Here is a 27,287-nt window from a genome sequence, read left to right as displayed (position 1 = left end):
TGTTTTGAATAATTCTGCAATGAAATGGGAGTGAAGATATTTCTTTGACTTACTGATTTCTTTTCCTTTAGATACATACCCAGAAGTGAGAGTGGTAGATCATCTGGTAGTTCAGTTTTTAATTCTTTGAGATATGTCCCTATTTTTCATAATGGTTGAACTAGTTTATGTTCCTACCAATAGAGCACAAGGGTTCTCTTTTCTCCATATTCTCACCAACACTTATCTCTTGACTTTTTGATAATAGCCATCCTAGCAGGTGTGAAGTGACATCTCATTACACATTTAATTTAATTTCCATTTCCCTGATAATTAGTTATATTGAATATTTTTTATATGCTTCTGGGCCATTTGTATGTCTTCTTTTGAGAATTCTCTATACAGGTCTTTTTTCTATTTAAAAATCAAGTTATTTGTTTTCTTGCTATAGAGTTGTTTGCATACCTTATATATTTTATATATTAACCCCTTATTAGATATATGGTTTGCAGATATTTTCTTCCATTCCATAGATTGTCTCTTTACCATGTTGATTGTTTCCTTCTCTCTTCAGAAACTTCTTAGTTTGATAGAAGCTCAGCTGTCTATTTTTGCTTTTGTTGCTTGTGCTTTTGGGCTCATATCTAACAAATCATTGCTCAAATCAGTGTCGTGCAGCTTTTCACCCTATGTTTTCTTCCAGTAGTTTTACAGTTTCAGGCATCATCTTTAAAAATCCATTTAGAGTTGATTTTTGTATATGGTGTGAGATAAGGGTCTGATTTTATTCTTCTGCATGTGGATATTCAGTTTTCCAAGCACCATTTATTGAAGAACCTATTCTTTCCTCGTTGTGTGTTCTTGGCATCTTTGTTGAAAATTGATTTTTCATAAATGTGTACATTTATTTCTGGATTCTCTATATTCTATCACATTGGTCTATATGTCTGTTTTTATGCTAGTACCATACTGTTTTGATTACTGTAACTTTGTTTTTGAGTTAAGTAGTGTGATGCCTCCAGCTTTGTTCTTCTTGCTCAAGATTGTTTGGCTATTCAGGATCTTTTGTGGTTCCATATGAATTTAGGATTGTGTTGTGTATTTGTGTGAAAAATGACATCAGAATTTTAAAGGGAGTGCAGTTGAATCTGTAGAATGCTTTGGAGTGACTTGAATATTTTATTAAAAATATTTTATATAATAAAATCAATAAATAGTAGTAAAATTAATAAACTTATGGAGTCATGCAATCATTACCATAACCCAGTTTTAAAATATTTTCATCACCTGAGAAAGGGACCTTATGCCTGTTTGAAGTTAATCCTCACTCCCACCTCTTTCCTTAGGCAACTACTGATCTGATTTATAGATTTGCCTTTTCTGAACCTTTCCTGTAAAAAGAACCATACTAATGTGGTTTTTTTCCTGACTGGCTCTTTTATTCACTAGAATTTTGCGAGGTTTAGCCATGTTATATACTATGTATTAGCATTTTGTGTCTTTTTATTGCAAAAAGTATTCTCTGTATGAATATACCACATTTTGTTTCTCCATTCACCAGATGATAAACGTTTGGGTTTTGATGTTTTCATTATTGTGAATAATGCTGCTATAGATATTTGTGTACAGTTCCATGTATATACATGATTTCATTTCTCTTGGGCAGACACCTAATAGTGGGATTGCTGAGTGGCATGGTACATTTATGTTTAACTTTTAAGTAAATTGCTCAACTAACTCGGGTGGGGAAAGTGGGCTGCTGACTGGCACCACTTGCACTCTCATTCCACCTCTTTAACACCTGATATGGGGGAGTGAAGGGCCTACTTGCCCCGTCTTCTTATTGCTGGGGAGTGAAGTCCCGCTCCCTGCTGGGCCCTGCTGACACCATGGTGTTGGGGGATTGGGCGGGTGGTTTTTCCTTTGATGTTTGACTGGATTAGGATGGTTATTAGCAAAAATGTTTCTGTTCTGCTAGGTCTTCCCTTTCCTGGTCCTTTGACTAGAGAGAGAGGCTTTTCTTCAGGCCTTTTTTTTTGTTTGTTTGACAGAGTGAGGCTCTTGCCAGACTGGAGGGCAGTGGCGTGATCTCCACTCACTGCATCCTCTGTCTCGTGGGCTCAAGCCATTCTTGTGCCTCAGCCTCCTGAGTAGCTGGGATTACAGACTTGCACCATCATGCCTGGCTACTTTTATTTGGTGTTTTTAGTAGAGATGGGGTTTCACCATGTTGCCCAGGCTGGTCTCAAACTCCTGAGCTCAAGCGACCTGCCCGTTTCAGCTTCCCAAAGTGCTGGATTACAGGCGTTGGCCACCACGTCTTCAGGCCCTTTTTTTGCTTGGTCTGTTGGTAGCTACAGGTTGCAGGATTCTCTAGTGCCTAATCTAGGATATATGGGACGGAAAAAGTCCAGGGGAGTTGCGATGGTGTCATTTCTCAAGTCCTGTGGTTCCTAGCCTCTAGTTTATCTTCTTTCCACCTTGCAGATCTTCCTATATTTTTGTTTGTGGTGTTATGTTCAGGGTGTTTTAGTTGTAAGAGGGATGACTAATGATGAATGGATGAATTCTGGTCCTGTTTTGTAATCTTTCCAGATATCAGAGGTTACTGAGGTTTGGCCAGTGGAAGATGGGAGGGAGTGAAGTGCCATTTTTAGACCTGGCTCATGAAAAATCTTTGTGATCCTCCATGCACTCTCCTCTGTCTGCTGGCTGAATGCAGATGTTTTGTATTTTTTTATGATCTGGTTAGATAGGTGTGGCCACTAGAGGAGACAGAGGAGAGGCTCAGGAAAACAAAGTTTATTAGACTTACAGGTCCTAGAGACAGGAGGTAAAAAGCATGGTATGTGGGGCTACGTGGGAAAGACACTAGAGTGGTCAGGAAGCAGATGACAATAGCAGGTAGGCCAAAGCTTTTTTTGGGGTTTCTGTGCAAGAAAGGCAAGGCAAGGCAAGGCAGGGTAGGGTGAACAGTTTAGGATTGGCTAGTTTGAATAATTTTGGCAGATTCTAAGCTGTAGGGGTGGTCCCTGGTTGCTTGGTACCTGGCCTTGGGAAGATGAAGGCAGAGGAAATTGTCTCCAGGGTTATACTGGCTGGAGGAGGTATGGTTCTGGATTAGTTAGTTTGCATATGAAAGGCATGCTTCTGGTTGAGCTCTTGCTAGCTGGGAGAATTGGCTAGGTCTGGCAGAGGCAGTGTCTCCCCAGCTAGGAATGTTTTTTAAGGTGTCAAAACATCATAATATACAGGATATCTATACTGATATTGATATCTGTATCAATACCTATATCTATACTTATGTATATGTATGTATATAATATAATACAGCAGAGGATCCAGTTGAGGACACGATGCCACAGGGGATGGTAGAGGTACAAGCTCAAAAAAACTGGGTTTCTGAATGATGGTGTGGAGTCAGTCCACTCACTATTGTGTTATACCACTGAGCTTTTGCAATTCTTTTTACAAGCATTTAGCCTATTCTGACTATGTAACACAACTCATTATTTTACCTTTTCTTCTCTGCTTTTTGTTAAGTTACCTTTAAGTCTAAACTCAAGCTCTGTCTTCTTCATGCAACTTTCTTTAATTCTGTCATTCACTTATTAGAAATCCTACAGCATTGTAAGTTTAACTCATGATTATAAATCCTTTTGTACTGTCCTCTAATTATTAATTTCATGGGTTAACAATAACTCTACTTTGTAAGTTTTTAAAAGAAAGGGACCATAATCCTCTCACCTGCTAGTTCAGAGGGATGCTGGAATAAATGCATATGAAATTTCTTCTTTGAAACATTGATATGCCTGAATAATTAAACCCTACAGAAATATGATAAAATGAAATTATGATCATTAAAATTTTTTTTTCTTAGACTTTGAGGATATTTCTGGTGAACTATTCTCCTAAAAAGTTTTTAGCTTCTTGATGAATTCATCGTATTCTTTTTTTTTTCTTTTTGAGACGGGCTCTGTTGCCCAGGCTGGAGTGCAGTGGCCGGATCTCAGCTCACTGCAAGCTCTGCCTTCCGGGTTTACGCCATTCTCCTGCCTCGGCCTCCCGAGTAGCTAGGACTACAGGTGCCCGCCACCTCGCCCGGCTAGTTTTTTGTATTTTTTAGTAGAGACGGGGTTTCACCGTGTTAGCCAGGATGGTCTCGATCTCCTGACCTCGTGATCCGCCCGTCTTGGCCTCCCAAAGTGCTGGGATTACAGACTTGAGCCACCGCGCCCGGCCAAATTCATCATATTCTTTATGGCAGAGATTTTCAAACCTTTTTGCTCATGACTCATATTAAGTAATGTAGTTTTGCACTATACACACATACATGCAACTGGAACAAAAGTTTCATTTAACAATACTTAAACCATAATTACTATCATTATGTGCAATACTGTCTGATATTTTCTGTTCTGGTCATAACCTGTTAAATTGATGATTCTGACTCACTCATTGGTTGTGACCTGTAGTTTGCAAAAGGCTGCTTTATTGCTGGAAGGAAGCTTACAAGGGTGAGAGAGCTCAGATTGAGCTATAACTAAGGGAGTGGAGCATGTTAGCTTTTGATTCTGAAATTTTAAATGTGGGCTTGTCATAAGCACTTCAAGCAATAAGTGCAACACGAAGGATAAGGAGCCCCATAGTCTGTCCCTTGTTTGAGAAAATGCTTTTGTAGCTGCTGGGGTCCTTGGACCTTTTTTTATTACATCATCTGGGGTACTTATTAATGAAGAGTAATGAGCCCCGTTTCAGACCTATGAAATTAGAATCGCTTTGTGAGGATCTTGGAATCTGCATTTTAACAAACTCTGTAAATACTAAAGTTTGAGAACCATTTTCTGAAGGAGAGCTCCATGTCTTGGGTGAGGGCAAATTGTTGGGGGATTTACTAGACATGGTAATTGCTTTTGCTTGGAAAATCCTCATTGCCTTTGTTTACTAAACTTTTGAATTCTTAGTCTTATACCTTTTAAAAAATTTGTTTTATTTCCCATCTCTTTGTCTATTAAGTTATTCATCATATATTTGTGCTAGTTTTAGCTTATTGTTTCTAATATTGAGAATGGCAGGAAGCAGCCAAATGCCTAGGCAGAGAGGGTGGGTCCCCAGTGAAACCCCCTTCCAAGCCCAAGACAGTTTAAAGCCTGAAAGCCAAGCTACAAGTTACATCCTCAGACTGGATTGAGAACTTGCCTATTTGACATGCTTTCCTCTGATAGATCCCCACCATTCACCCATTTTACATATACCCACTCTTTCCTAATTGGTTTTCTACACTGTCGTGCCCACCTTTGAGTGGTGTCTTTACTTTAACCTTTTTTGCATAGTCACAAACCAATCAACACACTCTCCCCATTCTGAGTCTATAAAAGGCCCTGGACCCAGCCACGCTGGGGACTTTCCTGCCTTCAGATAGGGGAACCATACCCCTTCCACCCGCTGTGTCCCCTGTTTGCTGAGAGCTTTCCTTTTTCGCCTATTAAATTCTACTTTACTGACTCTCTGGTGTCCGCACGCCTAATTCTTCCTGGTTGTGTGACAGGAACTCGGACGTAGCCGAGCTAAGGAGCAGAAAGACTGCAACAATATTATACTGATGAGTACATCATTTTATATTATGTTCTTTTTTTAATTTTTAAATTTTAATTAAAAATTTTTCTATTTTATGAACCTTATTTTTTTTTAAGTTTTTAAAATTTTATTTTTTAAAATGCCTGTTTTATACTTTTTAGCTTGTCATTTGCTTTTAAGACTATTTAGTTATCCTTAAAATTTTTATTTTGTCAGTGAACTTTTTTCTTTCTTTTAAAATATAAACTATCTTTTATTTCTGTAGCTTTAAAAATGATCAACAGAAAGCACAGTCACAAGATTGTCAGCTGAATGGATGGCCCATTCATTTAGCATGGGATATGTGTAGATTTTTATGGTAATGATTCCATAGTGAATCAGGCCTCCCTCATTGATTTGTGTAGTTTCCTCCTACAGTGACTCTGACCATGTGACTTTGGTCAGTAGGATGTAAGCAAATACTGCTCAAGAGGGAGCTTGGTCAGTACTTGTGAGCTGGTAACATGTAAGAACTCAGGCTATCCTGATGGAGGAGATTTTGGAGAATAAATGAAGCATCCTGGCCTTCAAGCCCCAGTTGAGTGCCTGACATGTCAATGAAGCCATCTTGAACTTTCCAAATGAGGGAAGCCAAAATCGCAGGATCCCAAGCAGATACATTTTGGTTGTTCTTTTTAGACACATAGTTTTGGAGTGGTTTGTTATAAAGCAAGAGATAACTGAAACCAAAAATGACCTTTTGTTAGTGAAGTGATACGATAACAAAAACCTAAAATATGTAGCATTGATTTGGGGACTGGTTGGTAGTTTGGGGCTGGTAATGTGGTGAGGAGAGTGTTGGCAGAGGCTGGACAAATGGCAAACAACTGTTAATAGAAAACAGAAAGATAGTAAAATATCTGTTTCTGGGTACTGGAATTATGATGATCTGTTTTTTATAGTACTGAAACATTTTTAAAAAATGTGAACTGTAAGAACTTCAAAAATACAGGATATACCTAATGATCTTATAGATTTGGCTAAGGAGATTTCCAGGCAAAAATATTGAAATTGTCAGCTGGCTTCTTACAGCTTTATATAAGATATGGGAAGAGAGAAATGAACTTATAGCAGAAATTAGAGGAAATATAGGGTGCCCAGAACTTTTGGGTTGGAAAATCTTTGAGGCAAAAGATCCTCAAAGTAAGAAATAGCCTGGGGTAGAGATCAAATCAGGACTGGAAGACTCTTCATTAAGACCTCAGGGCCGAGTGTGGTGACTCACGCCTATAATCCCAGCACTTGAGGAGGCCAAAGCATGCAGATCACTTGAGCCCAGGAGTTTGAGACCAAACTGGGCAATGTGGCGAAACTCTGTCTCTACTAAAAATAGAAAACTTAGCTAGGCTTGATGGCATGTTCCTGTAGTTCCAGTTACTTGGGAGGCTGAGGTGGGAGGATCACCAGAGCTCAGAAGGCAGAGGTTGCAAAAAACCAAGACTGTGCCACTGCATTCCAGCCTGGGTGACAGAGTGAGACTCTGTCTCAAACAAAAACAAAAGCAAAAACATAAAAAACCTCAGAAAGATATAAGGTGGTACTTAGTATATCTTTTTAATTAGACAACATAAATTGTAAACTCTTCAGGGCTTTGTGCCACAGCAGCCTGACACTTTCAAAGTAAAGAAAGATCTGGTTTGAAAAAAAATTATGGGTTGGGCATGGTGGCTCACGCCTGTAATCCCAGCACTTTGGGAGGTCGAGGCAGGTGGATCACGAGGTCAGCAGATTGAGACCATCCTGGCCAACTTGGTAAAACCTGTCTCTACTAAAACTACAAAAATTAGTCTGGCATGGTGGCATGCGCATATAGTCCCAGCTACTCCGGAGGCTGAGGTAGGAGAATGAACCTGGGAGGCGGAGGTTGCAGTGAGCTGAGATGGCACCACTGCACTTCAGCCTGGGCGACAGAGCAAGAAAAAGAAAAAAGAAGGAAGTTATGGATGTAGTTGGCGGGGGGAATGGAATGAGCCCCAACTAGATTAATGGGAAGTCTACAGCATTTTAAGGGTGTTGAATTAACTTGTACTAAAATGGGGTCAATTTAGAAAGAGACCTCTGGGGTGTGTCCATCTTATTATGATGGAGCATTTCTTTTTTTAAAATTTATTATTTATTTTGTATCATTATTATTATTATTTTAAAGACAGGGTCTTACTCTGTTGCCCAGGCTGGAGTGCATTGGTGCAATCAGCCTCGAAGTCCTGGACAGCTAATTTTTAAAATTTTTGTGTGTGGAGACAGTCTCACTATGTTGCCCAGGTGGTCTCAAACTCTTAGCCTGGAACCATCCTCCTGTCTCCCAAGAAGCTGGGGTTACAGGTGTCAGCCTGGCCTCCTTTCTTTTTAAAAAAGAGCCCAAAGCCCAGAGGACAGAGCTAAGAGCCATGCAGACCAATAAATTAGGGAACCATTCCAGAAAGCACAAAAGAGCCCTAATTAAAGGACATTCCTCTCCATGAGATGGGAGGCCTTGACAACACATGCTGCTGGAATTTGGGCTTTCTATGGACAAGTGACTTCTGTGTTTTTTTCATTGCCTTTTAAAATCTATGGTTATCTTCTTTCTGTCTTGCCATTGTATGTTTGGTGTTTGGCAGACAGATAATTTATCTTTTCACTTCGTAAGTCTCTGATTTGAGATGAGCTGCACCCTGGAGTCCTCATCCATTCTGGGACCTGATGCATATCATGAATTAACGAACATGAATCCTATTGCAAACATCTGAGGAGACTTTGGGGCTCTTAGGAAGGGTTACATGTATTTTGCATGTGTGAGGGATATGATTCATTGGATCTAGAGGGCAGAGCTTTGGTAGATTGTTACGTTGATATTCCCTGTCTGCCCCATCCCCCATGAGCCATGCTCCTTGGTACTGAGCTCTATGTCGTCCTCTCCTACACTGATTCTTGACTTGGCCATATGACACCCTTTGGCTGGTGGAATATCAGCAAATTCGCAAACAGAGGCTTGGTAGATGCTTACACAAGGGAGTTTGTGCTCCTGGAACACTGCTGCCTCCATGGCTGCAGCTGCCTGAGTGATCACAGCCAGACAAGCTGGCTAATTGCATAGCTAAGCATAGCCTAAATTGTGGAATCATGAACCAATAAATGACTTTTGTTTTAAGTTTTGGAGTGGTTTGTTTTGCAGCAGTAGATAAGTGATATAAGGTATATATGCTTTTTTTTTTTACCCCTTTTTATCTGCCACAGTGCTTTTCAGTTCCTTTTGATAAGCTGTTTCCTATGCATGTGAGCTCCTTTGTTCTAATAGCTTTGATCAATGTAATTTAGGGTACCCAGGTACCAAAATGTCTATTTACACACATTTGTAGTTTTAGGATGGTGACTGTTTCTTTTTTATTTTTTTCCTTATAATGCAGCATCAGGTTCAACAATGAGGAGCGAAAGGATCTAAAATCCATGGTATTATCTTCACAGATTTCTTCACAGATATTATATAAACCACGTGAATAGATTGCTACACCATTGTATACGTTGGGGAATTTGGCCTCTTTGGAGTTACATGCTTCTGAGGGAATCATGCAGCCTCCTAAAATCTTTGTTATTTGTTGAATCATTTCCTTTCTATGCTACACACCTTACTATGGACTTTTTTTCTTTTTCTTTTTTAATAGGTTAGGAGACAGAAAAGTGATTCTGGGCAGGAAAAGCTTAGCAGTGAATAGGAAAGCCTTATTCAGTTTTATGAGGAAGTTAAAGATTCAGCACGTATCTTGCTGGGGCTTTTCCATGTAGCTGGCTTATTTTACATATAGCAGTCGGTCTTCAGGTTAATATGCAGATATGTTTATATAATTTTTATATTTCATTGACTATACATGATCTATTTCTGATGTGGTTAATTAGAACTATACATTAGAATAGCTGTCTCAAAACTTGTTTTATTAGCTAGGAAACACTATGCACATATTTAATGGTAGTATTTTATAATTAGTGCATTGAAACAGAAACTTTGCAGATTTGAACCTTGCAATCTAGTTGTAGCAACCTGAATTAAAGAGATGCTTAAATACTGAAGAGCTTGTTTAAAGAACACAAACTTTAAAAATATTAATAATAAGAGGATATAAAAATCAGATGCTTTCCCCTTCAAAAGCAATTCATTGCTTAGTGCTTACAATAATATAAAAGTACTGCATATTGATTGGCAGAAAACTTAGAAAACATAGAAAAATATGGAAAATAAATAATTGATACCACCTTTCAGAATTATTTATTTTAAATATTATATAATACTAATAGTTAAAAATTATTGAATGATCACTATGTTCAAGTCATTATAGTATTGACTTTATAGATATTAGTTTATTTACTATCCCCCACAACTGTATGATGAAGATACTATTGTTAGGCCACATAACAGATGAAGAAATACAATCAGAGAGATTGGATAACTTACTGAAGATTGCAAAGATTTAAACCCAGCTTCTGACTTCAAAATTTGCCTTTCTAAACCATTATAAGTTATTCTGTTTCTTTTCTGCACAATTTCCATCTTTACATTATTCTTTTTCTGTTCTTCCCTTCTTTCCTCCATCCCATCTTTCCTGAAATTGGATCATACCAGTTTGTCGCATTTTTCACCTATTTTCCAGACAAATCCAAATATATATTTTTGCGCAGTGTAATTTTTATAATCATTTTTTATATCCATACAGTTTAACCATTGCTAAACCAAGGTTTAATCAGTTTCCTATTATTGGTTTTGAGCTTGGCTCAGTTATTCACTTGATTTTAGCTAAAAGATTGAGAAGCTATTAACTATTGTAACTAATGTATGATGAATATCTTTGTATGTGTTCCTTTGCACATATGTCTACTTAGTTTCTTAGGATATCTTTTTAAATGTGACATTTTCAAGTCTAAGGACAAGATCACTTTTAAGACTTTAAATATATTTTGGCAAATTACCTTGTTGATAGTTTATATAAAGATGTTCATTCCTACAGGTAGTATGTGAGGCCTGTGATACTTTGATGGATGTGATGTTCTATAGTAGAACATGCAGTTAAGTTTAGGAGAATGAAAAATTAACAATCCAATATAATTCTGAGTTAAATCAATATGTTATATGTTCACTTTTATTTTATTAATATAGTTTTACAGGCTTTTAAAAGAAAAATTAAGAAATTATATTATAATTAGGGTTCACCAGAGAGACAGAACCAATAGGATATATATCTGTCTATCTGTCTGTCTGTCTGTCTATCTATCTATCTATCTATCTATCTATCAATCAATCAAAGGGAATTTATTAGAGGAATTGGGTCAAGTGATTTTGGAGGCTAAGAAGTTTCATGATAGGCTCTCTGTAAGCTGGAGGTCCAGGTAGCTTGGCTTATTCCAAGTCTGAAGGTCTCAGAACCACAGAAGCTGATGGTATAACTCTCAGTCCAAGGCCAAGGGCCTAAGACCTGGGGGCTGGTGGTTCAAGTCCCAGAGTCTAAAAGTCAGAGGACCTGGAGTTCTAAGATTTCCAATGGAAAGAGCAGGGTGTCCCAGCTTCGGGGGGCGGGGTGGGGAGAGAGAGAGAGAGAGAATATTTACCTTTCCTCTTCCTTGTTCTTGTGTCCAAGCCCTCAACTAATTGCATGGTGCCTGCCCACGTTGGGTGAGGGTGGATCTTTCGTACTCAATCCAGTGCTTCAAAGGCCAATCTCTCCTGGAAATACTCCCTCACAGATATACCCAGAAAAATGGTTTCTTAGCATTCTGGGTAACCCTTAATCTAGTCAAGTTGACACCTAAAATTAACCATCAGAAGGGGTATGGGTAATAAGTACCCATTATATAAGAAGAATGTTTCATTTCTAACTTACAGCTTTGTACAGACCTGGGTACATTATAGTCTATTTTATTATGCACACCTAGTGAGACAAATCTGAGAACTCTAGAAGCCATGCAAATTATGGAGACCCCTGAATAGCAAGGGAAGAAAGATGGCATTGTAGACCATATTGTCCACTTTCTTTCAAAGGTGTGGCATCTAAGAATTCTGTAATCAGAATGTACATTTACTTTAACTGTACTTACGTCATGCTTCTTGGCCAGTGCTGCAGTGTGAAGAAGTCTAAATCAACAGTACTATTTCAGTTTCTTCTGTTATTGCCCCTGCCCCCACAGATATGTCTTCAAAGTAATGGTTCTTCAAAAGAAGTCTGAGGGCTACTGTTGGGTCCTTGTGACTGCAGCTGGGCTCCATCTCACTTAAAAGCACAAAGTTTGATATTTACCTGTTGTAGATTGTGTGTAGCCAGTGTGAGTGATAATTTTTATAAACCTGGAAAGGTTGAAAGCGTTGCACCCAAAGAAGTAAGGTCAAAACTAGGCTTTCTTGATGTCTTGGAAGCAGTGAATCATAGGCTATAGGTTCTTTAAAATTAAAATATGAATAAAAAATTTATAGTAAAAAGCCAGAATAATATCATTTATTGATTGATGGCTTCAGTTTAGTCTTACAAGGCAAGAAGTGTACTGTGATTGTGTTTAATTCTCTAGGAGAATTTTATTTTCGTAAACCAAAACGTGAATTCTTCCAAACCTGTCATGTGATTTGAAGTTAGACACAAGCTGAGGATTTAGGATGCCTTGACAATAATATTTGTTTGTAGGAGAAAGAAAAATCCTTCAGCATAGTCTTTGATCAAAGAAAAGATTAAAGCCTAACTTTTGTGTTATGCTTGTTCCAAAAGCAGATTCGATAGATATTGGCTACTTCTAGCTTTAGTATAACTTATTGACATCTGTTGAAATATGCTGACTTATATTGTATTTCTTAGAGTGAACTATATAGTACTTAGGTCAGAGCAAAGCATACAAACTAAATATATGTTCATTAGAAAAAACAACTTGTGAGATACAACTGAGCCAGAGGAAAACAAGGTGTGGGGAGGGGTAAGCAGTAGGGAAGAAGAAAATGGAAATCATAATTTCATCATCCAGAGCTAAGAACTGTTAGATTTTTAAATGTATATGTTTTTATATATCTCTGTATGTGTCTATATGTTTTAAAAAATAAGATTTTAAAATATAATGGGTGTAAAATTCTTACAGGTATTCATAACTAATTATGCACATTAAATTTTTTTTGATTAATTTATACAGGCAGAACAATTAAGACCCCAAATAAAAGCATCCTAACTTTACTTGCTTAAAAAAAGTGAGGAAACAACAAAAAATTTAGAAATGAGGAGTAGAATATTCTGCCTAAAGACTTTCAGTTTACTATGTAAAATGGGAAATATGCAGGGCAATATTTAAATGTTTAATTTTTCTTAAATCTTGTGGAAAGGATACTGTACCTGATTTTGTTTCCCTTTATTTTGTTATTGTTGCCATCATCATTAGTGTCCTGTTTGTTGACTGCTACTCTGTTTCATGACTGTAATGTTTTGTAGACTGTTCTTGTAGCAACCCCATGAGGTCAGTGTTACTGCAGTCAGTCCCCATTTTATAGATGAGGAAATGAGACAGGTTAAATAATTTGTTTCAGGTAATATGGTTAATAAGAAATAGAGACAAGATTTGAACATAGTTTTCTGTGTTTAGGGCAAGGACTATTCAAAACACTTCTCCAAGTTTGATTTTTAACTTTAGTGGTCCACGGTAGAAGCAGAGAAATAGATGAGTGTGAGAATGCAAGTTGTTGAGAGAGACAGAGAGAGAATATTTACCTTTCCTCTTCCTTCTTGTTGTATCCAAGCCCTCAACTAATTGTATGGTGGCTGCCCACGTTGGGTGAGGGTGGATCTTTCTTACTCAGTTCAGAGCAGATGTTTGGCTTGTTTTGATCTTTGTTAGTGTTTTTCCTTTTGCTACTGGAAATCACTGTGACTACTAGCAGGAATATCAGATACAATCAAATACTTGGAGATATAGGTGGAAACCCCTAGATTAAATATTCTCTGAGATTTCTTCAAAAACATTATTATTTGAAGTTAGTTATATTTTGATGTAGTCTCTTGGAATCTAGGATTTAAAATATTAACAACATAACAAGAAAGTACAGATTCTGTGGCCATATCAAATTATTATTTATGACTTTTAATTTCTACTTGATGGGTTTAACTTCATTGTTTTGAAAAAATTGCTTGCTCTATTTTTTTTTTTTTTTTTTTTTTTGAGGCGGAGTCTCGCTCTGTTGCCCAGGCTGGAGTGTAGTGGCGTGGTCTCGGCTCACTGCAGGCTCTGCCTCCCGGGTTCACGCCATTCTCCTGCCTCAACCTGCCGAGTAGCTGGGACTACAGTAGTTGGGACTACAGGCGCCCACCACCACACCTGGCTAATTTTTTGTATTTTTTAGCAGAGATGGGGTTTCATTGTGTTAGCCAGGATGGTCTCGATCTCCTGACCTCGTGATCTGCCTGCCTTGGCCCCCAAAGTGCTGGGATTACAGGAGTGAGTCACCACGCCCGGACGTTGTTTTTTTCTTTTTAATAAAGCTTTTGTTTTTAGTGAATTTCAGAAAACTGTGGTTCTTATAGTGCTATAGGAACAGCCTCCCAATTCAAGAAGATTTTTCTTTATGATGTTTTGTTGATATTCATAAGTGTTAGATTCATAAATAAATAATATAGTTTACTGTGTTGTGATTACCATTATTTCATTATGAATAATAAAGCCCTATTCAACTATTTCTAACTCTTAAATTGCCTAACTTGGTGAGACACAAAAAATTTCTTACTATACTTACTTATCTAGAATATGTTTTCATTGAAAGAGATGTATACATTATTTAGATAATGTATATTCTAGAAACTGTCTGATTTAAATAGCTTTTAAAAACCTTTAATCTTTTAGACTTTATAGAAATATTATTTTCCAACCACTGTTCTGGGATTAGGTGTACAAAAATGGCTAAGACATGGTTTCAGCAGTTGAGAAACTTAGACCTGAGTGAAAAGAGTCCTACCTGTAGGCAGATACCTATTAAGTACCTGCATTGCTATGGGAACGTACATGAGAGAGTAGCTAATTTAAACCTGTGGAGGAAAGAAAAGGTAACAGAAAACTCTGTTGCTTCCTTTGTAAAATCAACCAATGTCATTCAGGTGTTGACTGTTGATTCTAGTATTTCACTGTTGGAGGTTAGACATGTTTCCTTCTGTTTTCTTCCCTTGCATAAATCTTTTGTTTATAATGCTTTACCTTTTGGTTCTAACAATTACAATTAGAAAAGTTGGGCATTTGAGTGATTCTATAAGGGAAAGATGAAGTTAAAATTTGGGTCAATGGAGACTTTTCTATCTCCAGTGTTGGAACACCAAGATGTAATTTTCCAATTTCCTTAAGGGAACTGCAGCATGTTTTATATTTTTATATTTTTTAAAGGCTTTACAGAGGAGTCCCCATCAAATAAGGACTTTGACAAATGACTAGAAGTTTCCAAGTGGAGAAAAAACATTCTTGACAGAGGGGAAGTCTGATGATGAGGCATTCAAAGAGTGGGTTAGAAACTGGACCTGACTTACGAGTCTTCTAGTATGGGGGATAGGGTAAATGGTACTACTGTTAAATAAGGAGGGGAAGTGTATTTCGGGGCTGGAGTAGGCTGGAATAGGATCTTTGTTTTGACCTTGTTAATTTGGAAAATCTTTGGAAATTCTATCAATTGATTTTTAAAATTCTTTCCAGTAAAATGTGTTAATTACCTGCAAAGTGCCCGATCTCAAAAATATAGGCATAAAAAATAAGCCTGAAAACTTAAAAAAATAAGAGCTTATAGACTCTTAGAAAGAGAGATAAGGGAACGATTATAATGCACATTTAAATATTATGATAGAAATAATCATAGGATGTGATGGTGAACTTGGGATTTTTGATCTTAGGAGTTACAGTCACAAACTTCAAAAAAAAAAAAACAAAAAACAAAAAACAAAAAACCACCAGTAAAAGAGACCAAGAAGAACAGTCGGAAATAATTAAATCACCTTTTGTTCCTTCACTATTATGGCAAGAAAAAAAAAGAAAAGAAAAACCAAATGCAGTGAAAGTACAATAGGGAGATTTTCTCTTTATGGTCCAGAGTCCAGATAGTTTCCCTCCAGGTCACCTTTACTGTGTCAGTAATATAGGAAGAAGAATACAAAGAAATGAGGGAAGAGGACCTGTGGATACTGAGGTCAAAGACAGAGAGGAAGAGGGAGATAGAGAATTTGAATGAGAAATATGAATGAAATAGAGAGTGTACCCTTGTGGAAGCTCAACTTTTAATAATCTAACCTACTGTTGTGATGACAAAAGCTCCGTTCCCTAGCACCATGGCTCAGTAAAGCCCTTTGGACTTATGCTACCATATCGACTCTGTTCCTCACTAGGGATAGAGACAGAGGAGGATCCTGGGGGTAGAGAGTACAGACCTGCCTAAAATTAAAATTGTGATGTAGTAATATCAATAATAGAAGTTATTGAGAGGTCACCTATGGGCCAAGAACTACCATAAGCACTTTAAATGAATGATCTTACCAAGTAAGGTAGTGTAGTCCACTCTTGAACAATGACGGGGTGAGGGACCCAACTCCCATGCAGTCAAACATTTGTATGTAACTTTTGACTGCCCCACACCCCACAGCTTAACTACTAATAGTCTACTTTTGACCAGAAGCTTTCCTGTTAACATAAACAGTTGAGATTAACACATATTTTTATATGCTATATGTATTATATACTATATTTTTACAATAAAGTAAGATAGAGAAAATAAAATGTTATTAAGAACATCATAAGAAAGAGAAAAAGATTTCTATTAAGTGGAAGAGGATCATCATAAAGGACTTCATCCTCACTGTCTTCATATTGAGTAGGCTGAGGAGGAGGAGAAAGAAGAGGAGTTGGTCTTATGTCTCAGGGGTGGCAGATGTGGAAGAGGTGGAAAGGGAAGCAGGAGAGGCAGGCACACTCAGTGTAACTTTTATTGAAAAAAATCTGTGTATTAGTGGAACCATGCAGTTCAAACCTGTGTTGTTCAAGGGTCAACTATATTTGTAAAGCCCTTAAACAGTGTCTTGCACATGGTAAGCACTTAATGTATCTGGCTATTGTTATTAGACTAGGACACATGGTAAGTACTTGGTAGGTATTGGCTATTATTATTTAATTATTAATTAAATAATAATCATCACCATTTTCCTGGTAATGTATGGCATAATGAAGTTAAGTAACTTGCTGAAGATCATATAACTAGAAAGAAATGGAATCATTTCTAAGTTGGAGGTGACAGACTGATTAGTGTAGATATAGCATGAATTGCATAATGATTGGTGCTTGAAATATGATGATGCTAGAGAGGAAAGAAAACATGTGCCAAAAGTAGAAGACATTATGATTAAAAAAAGATCTCTTTAGCTTGCTGACTGGTTGGATGAGAAGTAAGAAGACAACTAAGATTTTTAAGCTGATTGACTGGGAAAGGGTAAACCAAATGTAAGAAAATAAGAAAGGACTGGGCATGGTGGCTCGTACCTGTAATCTCAGCGCTTTGGATGATAAGACAGGAGGATTGCTTGAGGTCAGGAGTTCAAGACCAGCCTGGTCAACATAGCAAGATCCTCCCATCTCTAAAAAAAAAAAAAAAAGGAAAAAAAAAAAAAGAAACCAACTTAGCTGGATGTGGTGGTATGCATTTGTAGACCTGTAGTCCTAGCTACCTGGGACCTGGGAGACTGAGCCCAGGCATTCAAGGCTACAGTGAACTACGGTCATGCCAGTGCACCCCAGCCTGAGTGGCAGAGCGAGACCCTCTTTAAAAAAAAAAAAAAAAAGAAGAGGCAAATGCAGTGGCTCACATGTGTAATCCCAGCATTTTGGGAGGCTGAGGTGGGCGGATCATGAGGTCAGGAGTCCGAGACCAGCCTGGCCAATATGGTGAAACCCTGTCTCTACTAAAAATACGAAAATTAGCTGGGCGTAGTGGTGCGCACCTGTAGTCCCAGCTACTCAGGAGGCTGAGGCAGAAGAGACTGTCTCAAAACAAACAAACAAAAAAACAAAAAAAAACCTTTTTATTATTAGGAAGTGATAACAAATTCCATTTTAATCCTGTTGAATTTTTTATCAGGTAGTCAAGTGAAATGACTAGCAGGGAATTTAAAACTAAGTTAGAGATTTAGGTATTATCACTAAAGGAGTTGGTGAAAGCTCTGCCAGTGTTTGAGATGTTCAAGGATAACCAGCGTTTTTCAGCTGCAAAACCCTGGATCAAAAATAGTGTCAGGATAATAGCCTCCAGGCAGAATTTTGACATATTTGTCAACTCTTGCTTTGTAGAAAATCTACAAATAATTCCAGGAATCTTTAACAAAAGGCATGCCATTACTGCTCCAGGGACTGGCTGTTGCCCTGTGTTCACTGTTTTCCTTGCTTCTGCCCCGGTTGCTGTTGTTGTGTCTCCACTGGCTGCTGTCATTGGCTCCTCAGTGAAGGCAGAGAGCCTCAGTTGTTGCTTGGCACCTTTCCTATCACCACAGAAATGGCCACTTCCCGTGGTAGCATTCTTGGAGAGTCAGAACTGAAATCAGCAAGAAACAACCAACTGCATCAAAAAGTGGGCTGAGGCTGGGCGCGGTGGCTCACACCTGTAATTCCAGCACTTTGAGAGGCCAAGGTGGGCAGATCATGAGGTCAGGAGATGGAGACCATCCTGGCTAACATGGTGAAATCCCATCTTTACTAAAATACAAAAAATTAGCTGGGCGTGGTGGCGGGCGCCTGTAGTCCCAGCTACTCAGTAGGCTGAGGCAGGAGAATGGCATGAACCCAGGAGACTGACCTTGCAGTGAGCTGAGGTCGCTCCAGTGAGACTCCATCTCAAAAAACAAACAAACAAACAAAAAAACAACAAAAAAAAATGTGGGCTGAGGACATGAATAGACAGTTCTCAAGAAAAGATATACAAATGGCCAAAAAGCATATGAAAAAATCCTCATCATCTTTAATTATCAGGGAAATACAAATCAAAAGCACAATGCAGTACTACTTCACTCCTGCAAGAATGGCCATAATCAAAAAATAAAAAAAAAATAGATGTTGGTGTGGATGTGGTGAAAAGGAAACACTTTTACAATGTTGGTGGCAGTGTAAACTAGTACAACCACGATGGAAAACAGTGTGGAGGTTCCTTAAATAACTAAAGTAGATCTACCATTTGATCTAGCAATCCTTAGCAATACTAGGTATCTACCCCGAGGAAAATAACTCATTATATGAAAAAGATGTGTGCTTGCACACACATGTTTATAGCAGCATAATTTACAGTTGCTAAAATATGGAACCAGCCCAAATGCCCATCAATCAACGAGTGGATAAAGAAAATGTGGTGTGTGTATATATATATGTATACACACACACACATATGTATATTACTCAGCCATAAAAAGGAACGAAATAATGTTATTCACAGCAATCTGAATGGAACTGGAGACTATTATTCTAAGTGAAGTAAGTCATGAATGGAAAACCAAACGTTGTATATTCTCACTGATATGTGGGAGCTAAACTATGAGGGCACAAAGGCATAAGAATGATACATTGGACTTTGGGGACTCGGGGGAAAATGTGGGTGGTGGTGAGAGATAAAAGCCTACACATTGGGTACAGTGTACAATGCTCGGGTGATAGGTGCACCAGAATCTCAGAAATCACTATTGAAGAACTTAATTCATGTAACCGAACACCCCCTTTTCTTACAAAACCTATTGAAATAAAAAATGAAAAAGAATTGAAAAACAGTGCAAAGGCTGTCTTAGCTCTTCTAATTATTTTGTCCCCCTGTTCTTGCCTCAAGCTTGTTGTTCATTGGATTTGTCTGTACCCCTGTCCAAATGACAGGTATGTTGGTTTCATAGTTCCCCAATCAAATTTTTGTTCCTGTATGGTTCCTGACCTTCAGAAAAATTCTTACACAAAATGTTTCTCAGTTCTTGATCCATTAATCCTCAGGCACAGTTAGACTTCTCTGAATCCTAGGATGAAAGCCCGTTATTAGGCTCAAACTGGGACCAGGACCCGTAGGACATGTGCCCTTTTGAAAAAAGAGAGGTCAAATTGGGAAATCCATACATTTAATAATGATAATTCTATCACATCTTTCTTTTGCCCTCTTCAGTTCTTCATATGACTGTGAAGATTTGTGGATATGACTGTGATTTGGGATTATTTCTTCTTTTCGCGAGATGAAACAATGATGTGTACTGCTGTGGAATTATATTCTATCTGGATGTTTTGTTGGGAGGTTTGACTCACTTCTTCGTCATGTTTTTATATTATTCTTAAGGCTTTTCATACCTCTTTACTGGAGTTTACTAAAGATTTTAATGTCTAGCACATGTTCCTTTCAAATAAGTACTGGCAATTTATTTTTTTCTGGTTCATCTGTGAAGAATCCCAATGAGCCTTTTTGAAAACTCATCATTTGCAGTTACTTTAGAACAGCAATTTATAGAAAGGTACTGTATTAGAAATGTTTTATTTCACTCCACTCGAGCTATGAAGTGCGAGAACCATGAAGATTGAAAAATACAAATGATAGATGTGTCTCTTTCTCCTTATTTTCTAGCCTTCTTTGAATCCTGGGGGGAGCCAGTCATCTGATGTGGTGCTTTTGAACCACTGGAAAGTGAGGAATTTCGAAGTACACCGTGGTGACATTGTATCATTGGTGTAAGTAACTCAGAAGCATACTATATTTGTATATAAAATTATTTATACTTATGCTAATTGAAATGGTAATCCATTGTTAATATCATACTGCCAATTATTAAATTGAATACATGTTAAATATAATGTGTTTTTAAAAAATCAATTTTGCAATGTAACAGTGCTCTAAAAAGAATTTTTTGTGTTTAAAATATGTTAACTGACTAACATATTTGGATTGGGTAAAATGTATTTAATGTTGATTAGAAATTATTAAAAATACATGCATTTAGTATTACTTTGGAATACTTTGAAATTTTGCATTTTGGTAAGCAACTTTTTTGTTACCCCAATGTTTTCTTGGTTTGTATAGATAAAAAGTATCCCTGGAAGGTGATAATTATGACATGAGAATCATTGACATTTATGTACATCAGGAGTTTAACTGAAAAAGGAAGTTTGAAAGACTAGTACTGGATGCTTCTGTTTGGGGCCAAAAGGTGGCACTGTTTCACTGTTACAATATTGTGACTGGTCAGGATCAAAAATTTCATTCCGGTCTTAATGTAGAAAAGGAATGTCAAAGTGTGCATAACTGATAAAATGATATAATACGTAGTCCTAGGACATGCTTAAATGGTTTGGAGATTTTTGTTTGTTTGCTTTAAAAGTAAATTTACACTAGGAAAACTGCAGCCAAACTTGTCTAATTTCTTCTGGTTTCAAATACTTATAAAAATGTTATAGTATGATTCCCTGTTATGCCAGTTAGGGGAAACAATTAATGTAGCAGTGTTACTGCCATTTGATTTGGCTACAGTAAAAACCTGCTACTGGGTAAATACCTTTCCCATTTGTATTTCTGATTCTTGAATTGGAAGGATTTTTTTCTTGTTAGATGGGAACTTAAAATTGTTTGGTAAAAGCACGACATTGTCTGCTTATTTGTACTTAACTTCAGCTAGTGCTTTGTGGAAACAGATATTCTATAAATGTGTTTCTTTCAAGACTATTCTACCAGTATTCATTTGAAGATATATTAACCAACTCTGGTTAGTGACTAATGAAATAAATTCTAGTGGAGTTTTGTATGGCAGACATCCAAGGAGGGGGATTAAATGCTTCTCAGGTTTTGAGTGCTTTTAAAAATATTAACCTGCTCTTTGAAGTGTACTTTTATTTTGTCATTCAGAGTACTATTTTTGCAACCTCCTGAACAACCTTTTCCATGCTGGGTTAGCCTGTCATATGCTCATTATTCTTTTGCCTTTGGTTTGACAAGGTTACATCCTCACTTAGTTGGTGATGGAAAGGATACCCACCCAAGTGAAAGAGGTCACACTATACACAGACAATTGTGCAGTATTTTTTTTCCCTGTGAGAAACATGCTCACTATCTCTAACCAAGTGGACTTGAATAGATAATTGAAAAATAAAACAAGGCTCCTTGATATTCAAGGTTGCATGGGTTCATAAAAGTACCCTGCCATATCATGGAGTATATTAAAAAGAGCACATTACTCTTTTATGTAAATATTCATAGTGACTGATATTTATTATATACATTAACTTCAAAAATATTCTATTCAAATTGGGATTGATATATAAATTATAGCTATTCCAGTTGAACTGTATTTTTTTTCTGGAGACAGAGTCTCGCTCTGTTGCCCAGGCTGGAGTGCAGTGGTGTGACCTCGGCTCATTGCAAGCCCCGCCTCCTGGGTTCAGACTATTCTCCTGCCTCAGCTTCCCGAGTAGCTGGGACTACAGGCACCCGCCACCATGCCTAGCTAATTTTTTGTATTTTTAGTAGAAACGGGTTTCACCCGACCGTGATGGTGATGGTGGTTTCACGAGACCATCCGTGTTAGCCAGGATGGTCTCGATCTCCTGACCTCGTGATCCGCCCACCTCGGCCTCCCAAAGTGCTCGGATTACAGGTGTGAGCCACCGCCCCCGGCCCAGACTGTGTTTTTAGTGACTCAGTTATGTGCTATATCTTTGTCATGTACAAATAACACAAACTTTCACGTGCTTGTTTTTAGGAGGAGCCATTTACATAAAAGAATGCTTAGTTACTAGTATTACATATTTAACAACAGATGATCATGAAGCAATATTGTTACTTTGAGAAAGAAACAAAAAATCTGATGCTAAATTCTTCTTTAGCATTATTTAAAGTCTTTTTTTAGGTCAGGGTCAGGTGACTCAGGCCTGTAATCCTGGCACTTTGGGATGCCAAGGTATGTGGATCCCTTGAGCCCAGGAGTTTGAGACCAGCTCGGGCAACATGGTGAAACCCTGTTTCTACAAAAAATACAAACATTGGCTGGGTTTAGTGATGTGGGCCTATAGTTCTAGCTACCTGGGAGGCTGAGGTAGGAAGATTGATTGAGCCTGGGAGGTCGAGGCTGCAGTACTCTGTGATTGTGCCACTGCACTCCAGCCTGGGTGACAGTGAGACCCTGTCTAAAAAAAAGTATCTTTTTAGTCTTATGAGCAAAAATGCTTTCTAGCCTATATCTGTGTATTTTCATACAAGTTAGAAACTGCTTCATTTTGGAAGATTGATGTTGATTTGATCACAGTTCATAATATACATTTAATTTATGTCAAATATTGAATATTTGCTTTTCTTACACAATGCATCAGTTTGGTTTTAACATAGATGATAATTTTTGTTACTACATTGGAGCATCCTATTTAAGAAATGTGTGACGAATACAGAAATGTGCATTAAAATGTTCAATTTAAAGCTAATTGTAAAATATACTTTGTAATTTTGTTTAGAAATTGATATTAACAGTATACTTCATTGATAAGTAATCTTTGAAAACCTTCTTATATTAAAAAAGTATAACCTTTTTATATTAAAAAAATCTTGAGACAATATATTCAGAATGTGTGGGAATACAACATTTCTACTATAATATTTATGCTTTTCTGGAAAATTTGCAGTTTGCAAATTCTTAAATCAGTAGGGCTTATTCAACTTTATAACCAGAGCACTGATGAAAACAATAACAATCTCAATAAAAATACTAACACAGTTTATAAGACATAAAGTTTCTAATAATTAAACGGCAGTAAAAGTAGTAGTTTACTTAAAACATAAAAGGTGGCGACAGCTTAGTGGTAGGTGGTATAAGGAAGGGTCGAGGCTGTCTGTGGATACAAGGGCAGAAAGACATTATCATCAGAAGTCATAAACAGAGAAAAGCTTGTAAGCTTTGTACAAAATGTTCTGATACCAGAGTTGTATGCTCTCCTCATTGTTTTGTGTTACTTTGTTTTATTTATTTATTTATAAACAAAGATCAGGGTTAACTTTGCAATAGCACTTCTAAGAGAAAGGTTGAATGTATAATACTGATTGCTTCCTGGTTTGCTGCCATTAGTATACGTAGCCTTCAGTTGCCTTTACTAATGAAGCAAAACATTAATGATCTGGGGAAAAAATTACATATGAACCAATGTAACTTCTGCATTACACTGAAATCTTTTCTCCATTTACCAGTTGTCTATGTTAATTCATGTTGCAGAAACACACACTATAGCAAAGCAGACTGTCCTTTCTATTGGAAGGGGTTTTGTTCAGAGTTGGTTGACCAGTGTTGTTTCCTATAGCGTGGGATGTCTGGCAGAGGGAGGTCGGTGCATATTATTTTTTTGCATATCTTTCTTATTTTTCACTGTCTCTTTCTTTCTTGTAAAAAGTTGGTCACAGTGGAGTTATTGTTTAAGTATGTTATTCAGTAGCTATATTTACTTAATAACATTACTGATTGCACAAAATATGATTTGCTGTCATCAAGTCCTCAGTATATGTAGGTGGCATCATACTCTCTTAGTGATTTACAAACTCATAGTGGTGATTAAGGAGGATTTTCTATACCTTGGAATTGACTTTTCATTAACCTGTGTGATGGCCTTCCTGGCTCACGTAAGTTGCACTCTTTCACAATAATATATCACTTAACAAGTTCATTGGGACAGAGGTTCTTTCATAATAAAGTCCTAAATAATCACATTTAAAATTGTTTTAACTTTATTTTACTTTTATTTGTTTTGAAGAAAAGTTGCAAAAATAGTATAGAGAGTTCCCATAAATCCCCTAATGTTAACATTATGTAGAACCATGGTTCAATTACTGAAACCAGTACATCAGTAGAATATTATTAGGTCTAATCTATAGACCTTATTCAAATTTCACCTGTTTTCCCACTAACGTCCTTTTTTTGGGTGAAGATCCTACTCAAGATCCCATATTTTCATTTTTTATTTTTTATGTCTCTCTAGTCACCTTCAGTATATGACAGTTCCTTGATCTTTGTCTTTTATGACATTGACAATTTTGAAGGGTACTGTTCAGTTATTTTGCAGAATGCTGCTCAGCCTCTTTAATGTTTGATGCCAGACTCTCTTCAAATGGAGAAGCACTAATGTTGATGGCAGTTGCTGAGGCTGAGGAAGCTGCAGCAGTGGGAACCCCTGAATGAGGGAGAAACTGTCTGAGTAGGCAGTAGGGCCAGCTGGGGAGGTGGATACCACAGGGGCAGAGGAGAAGGAGATGGTAGGATTTCTCTTTGAGGCATGGTTTTTTTTTAGTTTCTTGGAACCACATACGTGGGTCATGACTACAAGGGTTCAGGGGTTCTAGAAATAAGTCTACTGAGTCAAATTTATAGCTGCTAGGAAGCAAAGAACAGAGCTGTGTGGGTGGGAGAAAAGGCCACAGTTTATAGAGAGCTAGAAAGGAAGGATGAAGGGCTTCCTTTCTCTTCCTTTCCTCTTAATCTGGATCACAGATTTCACTGTATTGAGCCAGTGTTCAGTTCTATAGTAGAAGGTTGGTGTAAGGGAATTCTTTGAATGAGCATGCCTGTAAGTAAGCATTGTGCTAAGTGCTTTGAGTATGCTGTTTTGTTTTTGTTTTTGTTTTTTTTTGAGACGGAGTCTCACTCTGTTGCCCAGGCTGGAGTGCAGTGGCACGATCTGGGCTCACTGCAAGCTCCGCCTCCCGGGTTCATGCCATTCTCCTGCCTCAGCCTCCCGAGTAGCTGGGACTACAGGCACCCGCCACCTCACCCAGCTAGTTTTTTGTATTCTTTTGAGTAGAGACGGGGTTTCACCATGTTAGCCAGGATGGTCTCGATCTCCTGACCTCGTGATCCACCCGTCTCCGCCTCCCAAAGTGCTGGGATTATAGGCTTGAGCCACCGCGCCTGGCCGAGTATGCTGTTTTTATTTAATTCTCACAATAGCTGGAGATAGTAATTTTTAACATAATGAAACAGATTTAGAGCAAGTGCATAGCAAGTAAAAAGCAGGGCCAGAATTTGAATCCACATTCATTTGACTGTAAGCCTGTACTGTCTGATAGAGCAAGCACCTGTAGTTATTGAACACTTGAAATATGGTGATTGCTGCTTGTTAAAATCATAATAATTTGGATATATTCTTGCAAATAAATATATTACTAAAATTCTACCTGTTTGTTTTTCCTCTTTTTCTTCTAGTTTTATTTTATAAGAGATTGGGTCTTGCTATGCTGCCCATGCTGGGCATGAACTCCTGGGCCTAAGTGATCCTCCTGTCTCAGCCTCCTGAGTGGCTGGGACTACAGGCAAAACCAGGGCATCTGGCTGATTCTTCCTTTTTAAATGTGCCTAGTAGAAAATGTAAAATTACACATGTGACATACATTTTATTTCTATTTGATAACTGTGTTTAAATCTTTTCCCATTATACACTGCTGCATCCCTGGAGTGTGTCTGAAGTGAACTAAGATGAAATCCCAAAGTCTGAGATGGACAACACTAAGGTAGTTGCTATAAAGCAGCGGTAGACTTCTAAAGATAGAAGTCTTCTAAACACCTGGTGTTGGTGAGAGTGCTGGAGTGATCAGGTCCAAAGACAGAGAGAAAAAGACACGTAATCTATGGAGAGAAAAAAAAAAAACCCATAATATTTTTAAAGTATTTACTGACTGCTTATTTTTTTTTGTAGCCATTGGGTTAGGAGTTCTAACTTCACTTTTATTTGATTCTAATTAAGAAAAACCAATGAAGTAGGTATTGTTGTTATCCCTGGTTTTATAAATGAGAACACTAAAGCATAGAGAGGCTAAATAACCTGCTTAAGGACATAGTAAATATTAATAAATGGCAGAGCAAAGACTTGAAGTGCCTCACATCAAAGCTGTGACTTAACCATCATCCTATAATGTCTCCATGTAATGTGGTACGATGCTATGGTTGAGTAACATTGATTCTCACCAAAGAAGTCATGCTGGCCCTGGTATGTCTACATCTCTTATTTTACTTCCATTTCTGTAGTCAAATTTCTGATACAGTGGTTCCTGAAATACATTGTAGTCTCCTCATCGATAACAATAATACTGTATTGTGAACATATAGTGTGCATACAGTTTCAACAGCTGGTTTTTGTCATGCTAAACTAATTGCCATTTTCTGACAGATGGCCAGTGTAGTGTGGTGGCTGCTTCTCTATGGATAAGTATGAGCAAAGAGTCATAAAGATTTGAGCCAGGGAAATAGATGAAATAGAATAGAGCCTTTGAAAACAAAACGAAAGGTGCTTTGTGTCTTGAGTGCTTGTAAATCTTGAAAGGTCCCTTGACCCACCAAGGAAATTAATTGGAATCTGCTAAAAATGGAATTTCATGTTTTGCCCACAGTAATGATAATACTGAATAATGACCCATAATTGTATTAAAAGCCAGTTATCAGTTGAGCTGGGAAAATATAATTGTGTATACTTATCTGTTCTATCTGTACTCATTCCCAATTTTTAAAATCTATGGCCAAACATTTTTCTGAGTTTGTAGTTAATATAGTACATTTAGGAACCAAATATAGAAAGACCATGACTTTTACAGAAAGATTATTTAGGGGGGATGAAGTACCTAGGTTTCTAGTTTTTTTTTTTTTTTTTTTTTTTTTAAATTGACAGTAAAATGCTGGGAAGGGAAATCCTGTATTGCAGTTTATTTTTGGCACTTTCAATTATCC

General features: G+C 37.5%; 1 protein-coding gene across 3 annotated transcripts in view; it reads left to right on the top strand.

Moving 5' to 3' along the window:
- The window catches only part of IMMP2L (IMP2 inner mitochondrial membrane peptidase-like (S. cerevisiae)), a 924,235-nt gene that overhangs the window by 58,153 nt on the left and 838,795 nt on the right, over positions 1-27,287 (top strand). For all 3 annotated transcript variants that reach the window (XM_011999199.1, XM_011999200.1, XM_011999201.1), the window contains one exon: positions 20,174-20,277. In XM_011999199.1, the coding sequence (XP_011854589.1) occupies positions 20,174-20,277 (104 nt within the window). The remainder of the gene's footprint in view (positions 1-20,173; positions 20,278-27,287) is intronic.

This window comes from Mandrillus leucophaeus, unplaced genomic scaffold (assembly GCF_000951045.1).
Source record: "Mandrillus leucophaeus isolate KB7577 unplaced genomic scaffold, Mleu.le_1.0 Scaffold588, whole genome shotgun sequence".
NCBI classification, from domain to species: Eukaryota; Metazoa; Chordata; class Mammalia; order Primates; family Cercopithecidae; genus Mandrillus; species Mandrillus leucophaeus.
The sequence above is the reverse complement of the archived record's forward strand: the minus strand, read 5'-3'. Positions and strand labels throughout refer to the sequence as shown.